Here is a 16,804-nt window from a genome sequence, read left to right as displayed (position 1 = left end):
ATTTATTATTTATTCAATTGCATAGTATCTGAATCAAGAGGAAATCTAAATTTGTTTTTTAATTTTTTTTAAATTTTGGAATAATACGGTAACAGCTCGTTTTTTTTTTTTTCTGTTATCCATCTGGAATGTCAAAAGAAAAAAAAATGTGCTTGTTTCTTTGGTTTTTCTATTTTGTATTTTTATTTGGAAATCAAGATATGGTTCTTTTTCAGTTTTTGTTTCATTTCTCATAACAAAACCAATATCAAATGCCCAGCATGTTCTCTTTCCTTGAATCCATATTAAAGCATTTTGTTTAAAATATTGATGTCGCGTATAGCAATATTGTGAGGATGAATCTGTATGTTGTGCAGCCCTCTGTGCAATGTAAAATTTGTTCAAATTAAATGTTTGGAACTTAAAAACATTAGAATTTAGATAGAGGGCACTTTTTGGAAAAAATAATGTTTCAAAAGCACATTGGTTTCAGTCTAATTACATGAAAACAAAATCAGGTTTCTTATTTCATTATTATGACTACTGTAAAAAGCCTTTGAATATTTTATATTAAGCATTTTTTATTCGATTTACGATACAAAAAATGCTCAAGATGTATATCTCAAAATATTTTATATTGTGCCTTTATAAAGCATTGTAGTCATGCTTTCTGACTGCAACGAGTATTATGCCTTAATTTTCCAATTTGCTGCATGTTGCAGAATATATGTAAATTTAGGTCAATGTTTATCCAAAGACAAAACTATGAAACAAAAGAAAATGCTTAATAAAAGGTTCCAAAAAGACCCTCCTCCAGTACCACCACAAATCCACTAGAGGTCATTACTGAGCAGCTCAGCTCCTGCTACTGTAGGAAGAATAATTGAATGTCTTATCCTTTTCAGCTACTTTACGATTCCGTGATGGTTTTATTGGTCTATCATACCAAATCCTATTAAAAATATATTTCAGATCAGATCAAATGTTTGGTGACAGAGAAGGGGGTTATGATCTAAGAGGTGAAGGATACTTTAAAAAACAACACTTTAAAACAACCAGAAAGAGTTTTTGTTTATCTGTGTGTGGAGTAAATATCTGGAATGGATTGAATGACGAGTTTAAAAAAATTCAAAATGCAAACCAATTTAATAAACTGATTAAAACCGAGCTCATTTCAAAATACACTGTATGACTGTTTAATAGTCTATAATGTAATTGATGACATAAATAGAACTTAAAATAATTGTACATGGCTAAACATCATGTGGAATGGAAACAAGTGTTTTTTTTTTGGTTTTTTGATGTTTTGAGATTTAATTGAGGATAAATTGACAAGTAGGAAAGGGGCAGGACATTATAAGATGTATCTTCTACCTGCTCCTTTTCGAACAGAAAATATAAAATTTACATGCACATGGGCAAAATAATTTGTTTTATACTTTCATTCTTAAGTTTGTTTCATTCAAATTTTTTTTTTTCTTTCTTGATTGTTTTTACTGTCTGTTCGAAATAAATAAAATAAATAAAAAAAAATAAAAATAAAAAAAATAAATGACAAATCAGGCAGAGTAAATATATCTCTTCAAAGATCTCTTCTCACTTTTCTAAAATACAGTGAAAAACACTTACCTTGCAAGCAAGATGAATTGTTGCGAGATTTGAAAATTCAAAATGTCAAACCTACATCTGGCAGGAGCCAGCAGATGCCTAGCCTGGATACAGAAATGTTTTGGACCACTGAAATGCAGTAATGTCTATGATGGAAATGCCTCTACCAAAAGCAAAACAAACATGACCACGCTGGTTTTAGCTGTTATACCCTTTATTTCTTTTGAAAAACTGGCAAAAGGACACCATTTTTGCCTTTGTGGATGGGAAGATGGTTGTACGTTCCCCCTGAATGGATATGGTAGGATCTTGATTTATCAGTTAACTCTGCAAGTTGTGAAAAAAAATCAATAAATCAAGCTGCTATTGCTGCTTTGATTGGCTAAAAAACTCGATAAATACCCAATCAGCTCGATGAATTTGACTGAATGTCTCTCCCTTTTGCGAACACCTTCTACAGGAGGCTTTCCAGATCAATACGTGTAGTTCAATTTGAATTCTACATACCATCAATCTTTAGAAAAACACATCCCAAGTACCAGATAAAGACTGAGTTATGATTCTTCTCACATAAAATATGTACAGAGAAAAACTGTTTCAATCTTATGAATGTATTTTATTAATGTTTGACTGTTACAGTGCATCGATACAGACAGTGCAATTTCAGACAGAAATTAAAACAAGATCAAAACCTACATAAGGTTCATTAAGACATTACATTTTATGTCCAGCTATGTGCAACATTTAATTAACTATTTTATAAGTGTGCTTTGTTCCTCAAAAAGCTATTTACATTTAATTCAATTCAGTTTATTTATATAGCGCCAATTCACAACACGTCATCCCAAGGCACTTTAAAGTTCACCAGATTTTCTATCTAAGGAAAACCAGTTGATTGCATCGACTCGAATGCAATCCCTCACACTTAGCATGCTTGTAGCAACAGTGGAGAGGAAAAACTCCCTTTTATCAGGAAGAAACCTCCAGCATATTTACATATTTCCCCTTTCACAGTACATCAAGACACAAGAGGGTGATCTATAGCTCCTGTAGTACCAGATATGTGCACCAGGTGGCATAAGGTACAAGTTACCAAACCAGTGATTGTCACAGTGGCCTAAAAATACTCCAAGTTAGACAGGATCCTCATTTACCCATTTCAAAGGAGGCACCTTTTTAAAAATACAGTAACAACATTTTATAATACATGGAAAAACGTTTAAGATTACAAAAATAATGGAAATATCAGTATGTTGCAGTTACAATTCATCTATCCTAGGTTTTACTTTCTACTTAATTCACTTGGTTAAAAATATTCAGGCAGCATTCGGTGCAAAATCTGATTACTAGATTCTTTATCACTTAAAGGCTTTTTACAAATCCTTTTTTTTAAACCACATTTGTTTTCCAAAAGTAGGAAAGTACCTAATTAGCGTATACAATTATAATATATACAAATAAATATTGAGTCCGGCAGGCACATTTGCAACCCAGCTTTAAAAAAAAAACGACAGAAAAAAGAATTTAAATGTGAATTCAAAGAAACCTCTAGTCTTTTATAAACTAAGCTCTCCACCTCGCTTCCTCTGGCCTTATTCTGTTTATCAAATATTAAAATAAAACAGGCAGTGGCTTGCAAAAAGAATCCACACCTAACTTCCTTAATTCTACTTCTTAAGTTAGAAGAAAACAAAAATAAAAGAAAAGAACACTCATGTATTTTTGGGGGGGAGGCAAATAAAACATGATTGAAAAATAAAAATTTAAGCTGGTGCAACAAAATGTCAAGACAGGTCCTTGCAGGGCTGCAGAACAACCTTCCAGGGGAGAACAATGCTTTGGATCTCACATCCAGCTTCTCTGTGAAGAGTCTCATTAGGAAACTACATACAGTTATGCAGGTTTTTTTGTATATCAGAGAAAAGTCTTTGGTCATAAGGTTTCAAAATGTGACCAATTCAAAATACCGTGTTTTCACGACTATAAGGCGCACATAAACGTCTTTTTTTCCCCTCAAAATGTGCGGTGCGCCCTTTGGTGCGGTGCGCCCTATGTGTGTTGCAACTGCGACTTTTGAGACCACCTCATTGAGGAGATGATGAAAGAGTGGCTGAGGGAGGTGAATGTAAGGAGACCAGGTGGTTTTTTTTCCACTCATCACCACACCATCGCTGTTAATCTGACTCCATGCGTGCCCATCTCACAGCTGATGTGAAAAACATGGTGAAACAAATTAATGCTGTGCTCGCTGTGAACCGGACGCAGCAGGTGCAGCAGAAGCAGCGCGTCGGGAGCGCGCCGGCAACGCGCTGCTGCTGCTCGAGATGGAAAAATTGAAGTTTTGCTGCTGGACGCGCTGCATCAACCAATCAGAGAAGCTGATCTGGGAGCTGACAGCAAGACAGACACATCGCTCTGATGTTGCTCTGATGATGAAAGCGTGGCTGAGGCAGATGTATGTGAGGAGAACAGGTGGTTTTTTCCACGCATTACCATCGCTTTTAATATGTGACTCCATGCGTGCCCATCTCACAGCTGATGTGAAAAACATGGTGAAAAAAAATAAAAGCTGTGCTCGCCGTTATCCCGGGGGTCTGACAAAGGAACTTCCACCGCTCGACATCGGTGTGAACCGGCCGTTCAAAGTAAGGCTGCGAGCGGCGTGGGAGTGATGGATGACAGACGGAGACCACAGTTTTACGATAAGTGGAAGGCAGCGCCGGGCAAGTTAAGCCACGTTAGCGGATGGATTGCAGATGCTTGGGCTAACGTGTCTGCTGGCTCTGTTGTTCAAGCTTTTGCAAAAGCCGGCATCATTTCTGAGGAGCCCGGCACGGAAAGTGACTCTGACAGCGAAGAAGGGGAAATTGGCATGTCTGATTTAGCGCAGCTGTTTAATTCAGAAACAGAGGATGGTGACTTTGATGGGTTTGATTAATACTTTGTAATAAATACATGAATAAAGCACAAACATACTCAGTTTTGCTCCCGCTCTATTTTTCTACCTGAAAACTTAATTCAACAGCAGCATCTGGGCAGGGTTCACCGCGGTGGCTGGCAGGTGTTTTTCATCTAAATTATCTAAATCTTGCAGCTATATTTGCTGTGATCAGTGGGAATAAAGTAGTTTTAATATGTTTTTAAGTGAGAAAGTCCACCTGAAAACTTAATCATTGCAGTCAGTTCATCCAGATTATCATCCTGCTTATAGGCTACTATTTCTGTCGGAGGCGCTCAGACCCCGACATACCAGCGGTGCACCGACAGTAGAAATCCCTTCAGCAGCAGCCTCTAGGCCGGGTAGCCTGCGGGTTCACCGCGGTGGCTGGCAGGTGTTTTTCATCTAAATAATTTAAACTGCAGGCACCAGGATACCGGCAATAAAAGCGAACATATTCCGTCGGCAGGTTTCAGGATTTTAAGTTAATTTAGGAGTAATCACAGCGCTCTGTCATCTGTGATGTGTCTGTCTCACGGCCAGCTCCCAGGTTTGATTAATACTTTGTAATAAATACATGAATAAAGCACAATCATACTCAGTTTTGGGCCCGCTGTATTTTTAAATACGCAGTAGAGGTATTTAAAGGTAGTAAAGGACATGTACCTGTATAGAAAAAACGCGCCCTATAGTCCGGTGCGCCTTATGTGTGTGTTAAATACAGAAATGGGACACATAACTGAGACTGGGCCTTTTATTACGGTGCGCCTTATGGTCGTTAAAATACGGTAAGTGAACATTTATGGAGCACATTCAGAAATAACCCAAGATGCATCGGTCGATAGTTTGGATTTCCTCTTTTTTAACCTAAAGTCAAAGTCTTTCACCAACAAACACCACAATATAAATTAATGACATGATCAAAGGTCTGGCATGTCAGCTATCATTTGGTAATTATTAAACTGCTCCCCCCCTGCTCCCTTAGTGCAGGGATTACAGGAAGGGACTGAGCCCTGATGAGTATCAGACTGTATTCTTACAGTTTATTCTCTGTCTTTGACAATATTCAACCCCTCAATTCTTAAGCTTCATCAAAAAGAAAGCCAAGGCTGCAACCCCTGCAGCAGCCCCAATCAAGTAATTTCTATTTGCATGGTCAGGAGTGGGATTTGGTACTGATTTTTGCTCTGAAACGCTGTCAGAAGCACCAGCACCCGCTGGCGTGTAGCTCTCACTGTGATGGCTCCTTAAACTTGCCTCAGAATCATCTGCAGCCTTGGCGGACGTCGGCGTTGAAGAAAAGCCTGCTTTAGCCGGTTCTCCGTTGACGATTTGAGGTTGCTGAACTGGAGCGTCGAGGTTAGGGATTGAAGGCATCTCTGTCAGATGGACCACGTTCTCCCTCACCTCAAAGCTCTGATTGGGAGACTCGTAGTGATTCTCCTCTGGTTGGCTGAGGTCGGGAGCGATCCCGTTCTCCTGCACTGACACTGCATTCCCAAGGTTAGCACCGACAGCAGTGGAGGCAGCGTCCGATGCAGCCTCGCTTATTTCTAGACGCCCGCTGTTGCCGGAGTAAGGCTGCTCTAGGGCGTTGGATGCCTCAGCAGAAGGAGAGGGGGTATTTTCTGGGTAGACGCTGAGGAGTTGGGTGGGTTTGCTCAGGCACATTGTGTTCTCGACATCATCTTCATTAACTCTGTTCCTCCTTTCCACACGCGGCTCGGGAGAGGTACCAACTGCAGCATCCGCCTGCAGTTTGCTTTTAACGCTCTGCAAGAAAAAAAGGGCATAACAGATGTCATTTTTATTTCAATTTCTATCTTCATGTACAGTTTGTGAAAATTGTTTAGAGGAACAAACACTGATACTAACACTCAAACTTAAAATAAAATGTTAGAACGTTAGAAAGAGCTGCAGACAAATGCTTAGATGTTAAACGCTTTCTTCTCAGAAGTATAGTTTTTATTTCAGAGGTAGACCAACAGCGTATTTTTCTTCAATCGGCATGCAGTGATGGATTCATTAATGCATTAAGCAGACATGCCTATCCATTGTAATGTTTTCTTTGATTTCTTAATAACTGTATTCTTAACCTGAGACTTGGGGATTCTTGTCATCATTCATTATTGAAAATTCAAGAAACATTTTTTTTAAAATTAATTTCATAAAATAATAAACTTCCCTTTTTTTCCTCTTTGCCATAACATACTTGAATACACTTAAAAAAATAGAGAAATAGCAAATGCATAAAAATTATTTTCTTTTCATTTTTTGCTCTTATAGCATCTTGTCTTTAAGAACGCTATAACAAGTTATGTTGACCTGCTGGAGACTGGATATGCAAGCCGGATTTATTTGAAGGTATAGTCGAGGATTTTTGCGTTTTTTTTGATAAGAACGCCCTCTCTACTTTTAAAAAACACTGCACATGCAGAACCCCATACGTGCTCTCGAAAGGAAACGTCCAGTAAACGCATGGGAGAGCATGCCCATTTCTCCTTGTGCACGCTCTGTTTAAAAGTTGCTGTTTGTATCGCCAGTACAATTTTTCCACTACAGGTAAATGAAAATGGGGACGTAGGACGGCCTTACATAGTCATATCACCACAATGATTGACAATTAGGAGGATCACTTATTTTGATGATCCACCCGGAAAAAGAACATCCTCCACTATAAAGAACTAAATAAGCTGAAGATGCACCTGTTTAAAGTGCAGCTGGTTGTTCCAGCTGCACTGGACTTTTTTTTTTTCTCCAATCAGATTTTCTCTGAGTGGTTCAGGCTTGGTTTTGTTTTTAATTTTACTAATAAACAAAAGGGGTTTTAGTTCTAAAACAGAGTAAACAAATTAAACACTGCTTAGGTTTTAAAAAATAAATTTAGATGTTTACAGGTACTGAATCAAATCCATTGTCAGTCCATCGGATTTCTTATTAAAACAGTGAAAAAGCTAATTGCTGTTTACCAACGTTAAACCTCTGACAGCACAGCTTTCAGCCGTAGAGCAGAGGGAAGCTTTATGTTAGTCTGCTTTGGCAACAAATCCTAAAGCAGAGGAGTGGTTCAGTTTAAACAAAGATTGACTAGGCAAACTGGTTATTGAAAGCAACACTTTCCTTTGACACCTGTTCCATCATCAGTTTTCTTCTCGCATATATACACCGAAGTTATTAGAAATGTAGAAGTGCTGTTTTTCTCACCTGCTCAGCTGCCTGCTCTGGGCTCTCCTCAGGGTGCAGGGCAGCTGTAGGAACCTGGTGGACTGGTGGAGTGGTGTCCTGGACAGGATGTTTCTCTGGTGTCAGAGTAAAAAGAGACGATTCGTCAGAGTTTATTGGTGTTAAAGATGGCTGCTGCAGCTGCTTGTCATTTGTAGTGACGCCGGTTTGCAGAGGATCTGGAGCCAGTAATGTCGCTGTTTCACTGTGTGGGACTAAAGGTTGCTGAGGGGAGGTCACAACACCGACCACGGCTTCTTCCTCTCCCAAACTCGTCTCCAGTGGGACTGAGCTAGCATCGCCGGAAGCATCCCGGATATCTGATTCAGAGTTTTCCTCTGGCTCTTGGTGAGGAGCGTTTCTCCCCAGTAGCGGCCAGACATCAGATACTTGAGGGTGCTGAATCTCAGGGGAAGGAGGAGGTGTGGAGGGGAGAGGTGGAACTTCATCCTGCAGGACTGACTGCGGGGGCTCTGGCGGGGAAACAGTCTGTGAAGCCTGGACAGCTGCCACCTGGGGGACCTGCTGCTGTGCAGGAGTGTGGACAGGAGGTGGGAGTGTTTCTGCTGGCTGAGCAGCAGCAGCCTGACCAGTTCCACTGCTCTCTGAAATGGGGAGTTTACTGGCAGCTGGTGCTGGGTGGACATGAGCCCTGACAACAGTCTTTGGAGCTGAGTCAGCACTGGGATCTAGGACAAAGCAAACAGTGATATTCGTCTTTGTATATGACAAGAGGATTGTGAAATGCAGCTAGCCCTGAAATCACACAGAAATTTCATTATTTCTCACAATTACTAACATCACAGAACCATGTTTTTCCCCCTCAGAAGATGACAAATTTTGATAAACATCTATCAACAAAAAAAAGACATTAGAGGTGAATTTCTAGCTTCCAGTTTGATTGACAGGGTTCCTACATATGTCCTACCAATTTTCAGATTCAGGTTCTCAGAGTTAGAAAAGAATTAAAGAGAAAATACATCTGATTAATAGATGGAGAGACAGTCAGACCAACACTTGGATGGATGCATGGATGGATGGAAAACAAGAAAAGAGCTCAGAAAAACAACAAAGGAATGTGCTTGGGTTCATATTCTTTCCCAAACTAGGAGATAATTTTCCTTATTGCACAGGAGCCAAAAGTTAATGTCATGTGACCATATGACCTGCAGGACGTACATATTCCAAGACATAAACATACTCTGCAAAAAATGATCTAAAAATTAGGAAAAAATCTCTTTGAATAAATGTAACTGACCCTTCATTTAAGCAGGTAAATAACATGATTGGCCAAGGGATTGATAATTTCTGCCCTTGAAATAAATTTTTTTGATATTACTTGAAATAATGCAACAGATTTTTTAAATTTATTTTAGATATAAATGATCTTATTAAACTGGCAATTATCTTACCTGCTCAAAAAAAGGGAAAATACACTTATTTTAGAGAAATTATTTTTGTAGTGAAAGACATTAATTGTTTGATTAAATTATCTTTATTAATTATGAAAGATGCTTTAAACCCCAGAAAGCAGTGAAGGATAGATTATTAGGTGTCTTACGTTGAATGCTTTGCAGAGATTCGTATTCTTTTCTGATCTCAGCTGCTAGGGTTGTATGCTCACACGCCTCCAGAGCCTGGATGAACTGCTCCGGCCAGTTTTCTCTTCTCTTTAGACAATCCAGAAGAAGCACCATGCCGTCGTAGTTCCCAGACGTTTCCCGCTTCGCCTCTATGTTTTCCTATAGGTGCATAAAAACAAAGCATTTACATGAAAGCTTAAAAAGGATTTTTAAAAGTGGACTATTTTTCCATCTTTTTAGAAGGGAAATTTTTGGTTCTAAACATAATTTTCAAACTATAATCAACCAATTGAAATCTGTTTATTCTCTTTTTACAAGTTTTTTTCCTTATTTTTAAAACCTAAAAGTTGAAATGGAACAGTGCTTGTCTAAAAATGACAAATCTACTGTGAAAAAACACAAGTTGTCTTTTTGTAAAAAAAAAAAAAAAAAAGGGTCATGCAATGAGTTTTATTAGCTGAATTGAAGTCAATGTTGCAAACGCCTGCCCTATCAAAGATTTCAAGCAAAAAAACAAAACATTTGTCTACTTTAAAATCTAATTGGGATGGAATATTGGAGAGGCTCTGCTTAGATCTATAACTTTCTTACCATGTTACATAAAGATGACCTTACTCCTCTAACACAAAGACCTGTGCAGTGGCAGCAGCAGGTTAAGGTGTTTTCCCCTTCTCTCTCTCTAATGTTCATGCAAAACCCTGTTGTCATTTCAACTTGACGCCAGAGAGGGGGTGAATGTTGCAAAAACTTCCTCACAGCATGATGCTGCCACCACCTTGTGTCTCTGTGGGGCTGACATATTCAGGGTAATGCGCCATGTTAGGGTGTGTTCACACTGAATGCTTTTTAAAGTTAAAAAAGGATTCAAGTTTGATAATTTGAAGGTTGCTAAACTTAAAGTTGCTAAACTTTATTTGCTTTGATGAGTTGGAATCTGTCTCCCAGAAAGCTCCTCGACAAGCTTTTCTGATCGATTGACACACAGATAAAAAAAATTTTTTTTAATCTTAAATGCAAAATGTTTACTTTTCTTTTTACAATCTTGGTATAATTGCTGCTCTAACTGGATCGCTCTGTCAGCTAAAGGAATGTTTTACAGTCTCTATACTCCAGTTAACGATTAATTGATTACTAAATTAGTTGACGATCAGTTCAATAATCGATCAATCATGATTAATCCGGTTAATTGTTTCAGGCCTAGATTATATGGCAAATTCAATGTCCAGCCCTACTCCCAGTGCTTGATATGCTACAGGACTCGCTGCTCCAGACACTCTGATAGTGCTGCAGGATCTCAGGACGCTAATGCTACCTCCCTTAAACTTTGCATATAACCAGACGTCCTGACATCAAAATTATAAGCCTGCCACACTTTCCAGATCTATATTGAGTAGGATATTTAAACATATTCTCCCTCTATACTAACATGTACTTCACATTCGTCTGTGCAGGTAAAATACACTGATGTTTGAAAGATAGGGTTAAGGGGTGTGAATACTCTACTAAACATTTTGTGTGTGTTTTTTAGAACATACCGACAATGATAAAAAAAAAAAAATCAATAATAATAATTTATAGTAGATTAAATTACAACAAAGAAGAAAATTCCACCTCCGGCCATGAATGATTACCCATCATTAAACTTACCCTGTCATGAGACGTCAGGCAGGAAAGGTGGGGCATTATTTCCCTGACTTTCACCCTGCTCACAATGGTCGGCATATTCCGCCGCAAATAAACGTCATAAAGTTTGTCACTGGCAAAGGGCATCTGGGAAGGTAAATAAAGAGAGAGAAAAAGAGGTTAAAATTGAACGTCAATGTTTAGCCTTGATTTACATTCATTAAATGACTTCACATAAGCAACCTTTTATCAGGAACATCGATTAAAAGCAAAGATGGAGAAGCGACTTTTTTCCATTCAAGGAAACTGAAAGTGAAAGAGAAGATCACACAGCTTTTTTTTTCCCCGACTGAAAAGAAAAGCATAAACAGCGCAGGCTCCTTGGCCTTTAAACAGTTTTAAGCTTCAGATAGAAAACAAAAAAACAAACAGCCTCATTGTTCAAGGTTACAGCGATCTAGAAGGAGAAGAACAAGAAGTCAAAGCCTCAGCTGGTAACTTATTAAAAGTCTTCTTATGTCCACGGCGTGCTATCCCAGCTGAAAGTTTCCACTCTCCTTCCCAGACACACCCAGAAGGTCAGAGACAAGAGTTTGACAGCAAGCTTTGTATTGGGTACACTTTGAGCCCCTTTGTTTGTTTGTATGTAAAACAGCATAACTACGCAATCTGATGAAATGTCTGGTATAGAGCTGACATTTTGAATTAAGCTGTGTTAGCAGTGTCTTTGCATCTACAACCTACAGATAACAGTCCTCTGAAGCAGATAGTGAGGGTAGCTGAAAAGGATCTTTTTCTTTTTTTTTCTTTTTTTTTACAAAAAGCAGCCTTACATGAAGTTTTTGAGCTGCTGTCATTAGATTGATAACAACTAACTGATATCCAGCTTTCTGCCTCAACCTAGTCTCACCTTGCATTGCTTTTAAGATTGTACAACTGAAATAACTGTTTTTGTCTAAATGTTTTATCTGGTTGCATTCAGAAATATGCACCCATAAATCCCCTAGACATCAGAATTACACACCTCCTATCCTCCAATCATTACTCTTTTTATTTTTTTCTATTCAATAGTTGCATAAAAAGAAAGGGTAAGTAATACATTAAACATCAGAACATAAGTAACAGCTGGGGAAAAGCCATATTGGTGCATTAATTACTAATTTTTTGTTATTCTTGTCATCTATGCATTCATTATTCACTCTATTATATAAGTAAATACTTTTGTTTTATTATCTACAAATGTATATATATATATATATATATATATATATATATATATATATATATATATATATATATATATATATATATATATATATATATATATATATATATGAAATGTTTAGTTTTCAGTTTTGATATAAGTAGTTTTACCTGCAGTTAGAAGAACACAGGGGCAAAGTCTTCCTGGTGTTATTAGCCAACATAGGGCATAATCTACCTTACAACCTTACAGTGTCTGACAGCAATAATACTTGGTATGCAGGCCAAAAAAAATAGGAGAGTGGGCATTATTTTCAAAGAAGCATTTAAGTGTAAAGTGCTGAATGATTGCAGATTAACAGGGCAAGGTAAGGGTAGCCAGAGGGGACAAAAGTGCAGCTTTGACACAAGGACAAATTATTAAATGAATGACCTCTAAACTGCCAGGTCATGTCATTTCTTGCCAGTCTCCTTGGCTGTCCACTAGCCTGGATCAGATTTCTGCATAACTCCTGCTTTATAAACGTGTCATGACAGTAGAGGGACATGGCAGGAGAGAAGAATCAGGAAATAAACCTATCAAACTCCTTTCAAGTTAAAACGGCAGATTGAGTTAGTTGTTTTGTTAAAAGTTAGATTTTTGAGGGTAACAAAAAATCAAACAAATGTTAGAGTGACAGATAAGGCGAACAAAAATAAAAAATTTTTCGTCAAAACCAGTTAAGTCAACTTTATTCATCCAGAAAGGCAGATTTGGGGGTTGAAATACCCCCCAAATTTTATGCGTTCATAAAATATTGTTGCACGCACAAAACAGACACATAAGTCGAACAAACTGCAGACGTGTAGCTATGAATAAAAAGGATAGCTAGCTAAAAAGAATTGGCTCAAAAAGGTGTTCGACGAATGAGTGCATAAAGACACAACCCAACTCCTACCAGGAAGTCAAATAACAACACGATTAAACATTGTTTCTGCTGTTAAAATGACAGTAATAAAAACTTAAAATGAAACTCACCTTGATTTTTGACACACTTTGTAATAAAGAACTCCTTATCGAGTGCTCTTCCTTTAGTGACTGGATCCTGCTGCGCTGAGCTCTGCTAACAGCTGCGTAGCGCTTTGAGGGCCCTCCCTCCTCGCCTTCTCATTGGACGAGAGAGACGTCGGTTAGAAAACGGTCTAATAGGAGCGAGCGGAGTGATTGCGGGGCGTGATGAACCCTGCACTCAACTGTGTGACCTCAAAGCGAAGGGCTGTTTGCTAAAATGGAGCACAGTTTTAATTTAATGTAACAGATAAATTCAGATGTGCTATTCACCTGAACAGCATGTCTTGGAGGTAATGGCCGTTACATAAAAGCATAAAAAAACGATACACCTTGTAACCTTTTGTCACGTTTAACAAAACCAACAACAAAAATAACAGTCTATCCTAAATTGAAATTGATTGTACCTTGATAAGTTGACCCTGAGGATTTACTGGACCCAAATAAGGGTGTAATTTTGTGCTAAAAGTTGGAGGGGACGCTCTAAAGAGGATGGACCTACAGCTACTCAACACGAATAGGATTTCAATAGGGTTTATATTTTCCAAAAATGAGCTCAAACATATATTTATTAAGTGCTTTCCTATTTTTGAGAACACAAGAGAACCACAATGCACTGATATTTAGGTTATAGACAAATGCCTGCCTTTAGTGCATTATTTATTAAGGGCTCAAAAACATTAATGTATAAAAAATGACGAATAACAGCTGATATCCGATGCCAACATCAATATATCATGCATCCCTATTATGGACACAGCTTCAATTCCATCCATCCATGCATGGCCAGAGGTGTAGCCAGAGCATTTTAGTAAGGGTTGCCAGGCAATAACCAATGTATGCTGGGAGGTGGCCGAAAGTGGATAGGCGCCAGAACCTCAGGGTCAATCTACAACAGGAAAATGAACACATTTTCCCATATGCCATCAACAACCACACCTATAACTGAAGTTGCCGGTGGCTCTGATACCCCAGTCGCTGCCACAGGAAGGGATGACTGCAGAAACACAGAAAGTCGAGAAAACATATCTACATTAGAATGAACCCAGACTGGTAAGTGCAGGATCTTGTACTGGGAACTGACTAGCTGTTCCAACCAGCAGGCCAACTGCCCACCCAACCCCATTTATGTAACTACCTCAGAGAACTATGATCTGTCCTCAGAACAAACTCTTTACCCAGGAATAAATGCTTGAAATGTTTGGTAAGGCTCACCATACTCAATAATTGCTTTTTGGTGATTGCATATTGGTTGCCCTGTGGTTAGAGTATTGCTCTTGGGTCCAAGAAGTTTTGAGTTCAAGCCCCACACACTCCCACAGACTACTACTCTGGGTCCCTGAGTAAGACCCTCAACCCCACTCTGCTCCCCAGTAACAGCACAATGGCAGCCCACTGCTCCCCAAGGGGATGGGTTGAATGCACAGAGTTCTTTGTTGGTCTGTACTTGAAGTTGAATTCTATTCTATTCTGCTTTGTCGGGGCCCTGCTTGTGGAGGCAATAACCTGTTCCTATACAGCTTTTTCCTTTGATAATACTGCCCCGGTACCGCCATCACTAGCATCCAAGATCCTCGCTTTGTGAGGATATGCAAATGCCAGAATTGAGGCTATCATTTGGCCCAATTTAAGTCTCTCAAAGGCTGACTGATCCTGCTCCGTCCGCTAAAATTCCATTCCCTTCTCTGTAAGTTGGTGCTAAGGCAGAGAAATTTTCTGCAAAACCTCTCATAAACTTTCTATGTTAAGAAGCGAGCCCCACAATGCTCCGAACCTCAGTTTGATTCTATGGTGTAGGATCCACCCCTACACTCTCAGGTCAGATTATGTACCCCAAATACTTAATCTGTGGTGACAACAGGTTGCATTTAGCTGGCTTAAGCTTGAAATTAGCTTGATGCAGTTTGATCAGAAATTCCTCCTACCTAGACAGGAGGTCCTTACAGGGGGGACCAATCACAGTTACGTCATCTAGGCACACCAAGCTTTTAATCCACCTCACATCTGCCAACACCAACTCAATCAGCCTCTGAATAGTACTTGTGCTATTACACAGTCCAAAACTCAGTATATTAAACTCAAAGGGGCACTGTCATGTTATGAATCTTCTGTTTGAGAAGTTCTGAAACCTCCTGTTGGGGGTAGAGAGGGATTTTACGTGGTGCGAATTTCACCAGCTTAGCATCACCTGTATTAATTTCATGGTGAAAAGTTAAGTGTCATCAGCATATTGTATGATATGCAGTAGTGCTCCATAATTTGTATTACAGGAGTATTGAGGCATATTAAAACTGGCTGAAAATATGCTTCAGGTGTACCACACAAGGCTGGGCTGGCCATTGAGCATACATGGTATATGCCTAGAGGGTCAATGCTCATGTATATTAAATCATTTATTAATTTCCCATATTGTAATCTAATTAAAAGTTTTAAAGAGGAAATACATCCACTACGATGATGATACATGAAACTCAGCCTTTTTTTTTAATTTAAACTGATTTGTTTTAACCAAAAATGCACCGAATACACACACTTTTCTACCAGGAGAGACTCACGAGAATCAGAAACATTTTATTGACACGAAGGAAATAGGTTATTTGGGGCTGGATGAGGAACACAAGGAGATCTTGAACAATGATTGCTTTGGGGAGGGTGCGGCCCTGATGTTGATTGGCTGGAGCTTTGGTTCTGGATGAAATTTCTTTTCAGCTTTATTTATGTTAAATTGAGAAATCTTGCTTTAACCAAGATTTTTCGTAACTATTGGTCTCATGCTCTCATGGAAAAACATTCAGAAAATGGTTTATCCTGCATGAATGTTATTTTTATATAGTTTCGATTTTGGTTTTTACAATACTAGAATTTGCCAAGATTTTATGTTAGTTTGATTAAATATTTTTTAAATAAAAAATTAGATCACATGTTTGGTTACTCCATAAGGGAGCCTATACCAAAGCCTTTTTTTAAAATACATATTTATATATTCATTTTTGAAACCACTCAACCTCTGGAATGCTGCATATCTCTCTAAAACTCTAGCTATTAATGATGGGCTATTTGACCAAAAAGGTGATTTTTTTAAAATTCATAATCACAAAGTGATTAGTGTACTTCCTTTTCTAATCTATACATTTGGTTGTTGAAGGCAGTTAAGTAAAACAAAGACAAAGGTTTTTGTTTCACACAACAAATTTGCCATTTGTCTAACCTTGTGAAAAAAATCCCTCCTCCCCAATGATGTTCTCCTTTAGGTCTGGCAAACAAAATCACAATGAAATACACTAAAGTTGATAAAATTTAAAAAGTTCAAAGAGTGCTAATGCTTTTTAAGCATCCCGCTTACCTAAACATCTATGTTTTCATGTAAGAAGATCTGTTATAATTCACAGAAGATTCCAAATGCCAAGCTCTCCATTGGCCTATGTCAAGTGTTTACTCATAATCCATACTGTACCACATGTCCCATCCTCCTTTCATGTTTTTAATCTTTTAACTGCCAGAGTAATGCAGACAGCAAAACAAACAACTCAAACCACTGCAGCTTTTTTTTCTTTTATAAATAATTGTGACATTCAGTGTTTTTTTCCCATCTCAGTCTAT

At 38.4% G+C, this 16,804-nt stretch overlaps 1 protein-coding gene across 1 annotated transcript; it reads right to left on the bottom strand.

Moving 5' to 3' along the window:
* Positions 1-5,386: 5,386 nt before the first annotated feature.
* mavs (mitochondrial antiviral signaling protein) lies at positions 5,387-13,273 on the bottom strand. Its single transcript, XM_038279498.1, has 5 exons — positions 13,175-13,273; positions 10,978-11,100; positions 9,309-9,489; positions 7,730-8,436; positions 5,387-6,298 (listed from the first exon to the last, which is right to left on the bottom strand). Exons 2-5 carry the CDS (start codon positions 11,098-11,100, stop codon positions 5,600-5,602), a joined length of 1,710 nt encoding a protein of 569 aa, XP_038135426.1. The 5' UTR covers positions 13,175-13,273; the 3' UTR covers positions 5,387-5,599.
* Positions 13,274-16,804: the final 3,531 nt, after the last annotated feature.

Source organism: Cyprinodon tularosa, unplaced genomic scaffold, assembly GCF_016077235.1.
Source record: "Cyprinodon tularosa strain WSP-4 unplaced genomic scaffold, ASM1607723v1 ctg150, whole genome shotgun sequence".
In the NCBI taxonomy this organism is placed as follows: Eukaryota; Metazoa; Chordata; class Actinopteri; order Cyprinodontiformes; family Cyprinodontidae; genus Cyprinodon; species Cyprinodon tularosa.
Note: the sequence above shows the minus strand (reverse complement) of the source record. Positions and strands in the feature narration are given on the sequence as shown.

What these genes read in the sequence shown, in the direction of transcription:
- mavs (XM_038279498.1), bottom strand. Translation starts at nt 11,100, where the DNA reads ATGCCCTTTGCCAGTGACAAACTTTATGACGTTTATTTGCGGCGGAAT. An exon ending in GCCTGACGTCTCATGACAGG is followed by an intron (nt 9,490 to 10,977) that starts GTAAGTTTAATG and finishes ATGCACCTATAG; the next exon opens with GAAAACATAGAGGCGAAGCG. An exon ending in CAGAGCAGGCAGCTGAGCAG is followed by an intron (nt 6,299 to 7,729) that starts GTGAGAAAAACA and finishes TTTTTCTTGCAG; the next exon opens with AGCGTTAAAAGCAAACTGCA.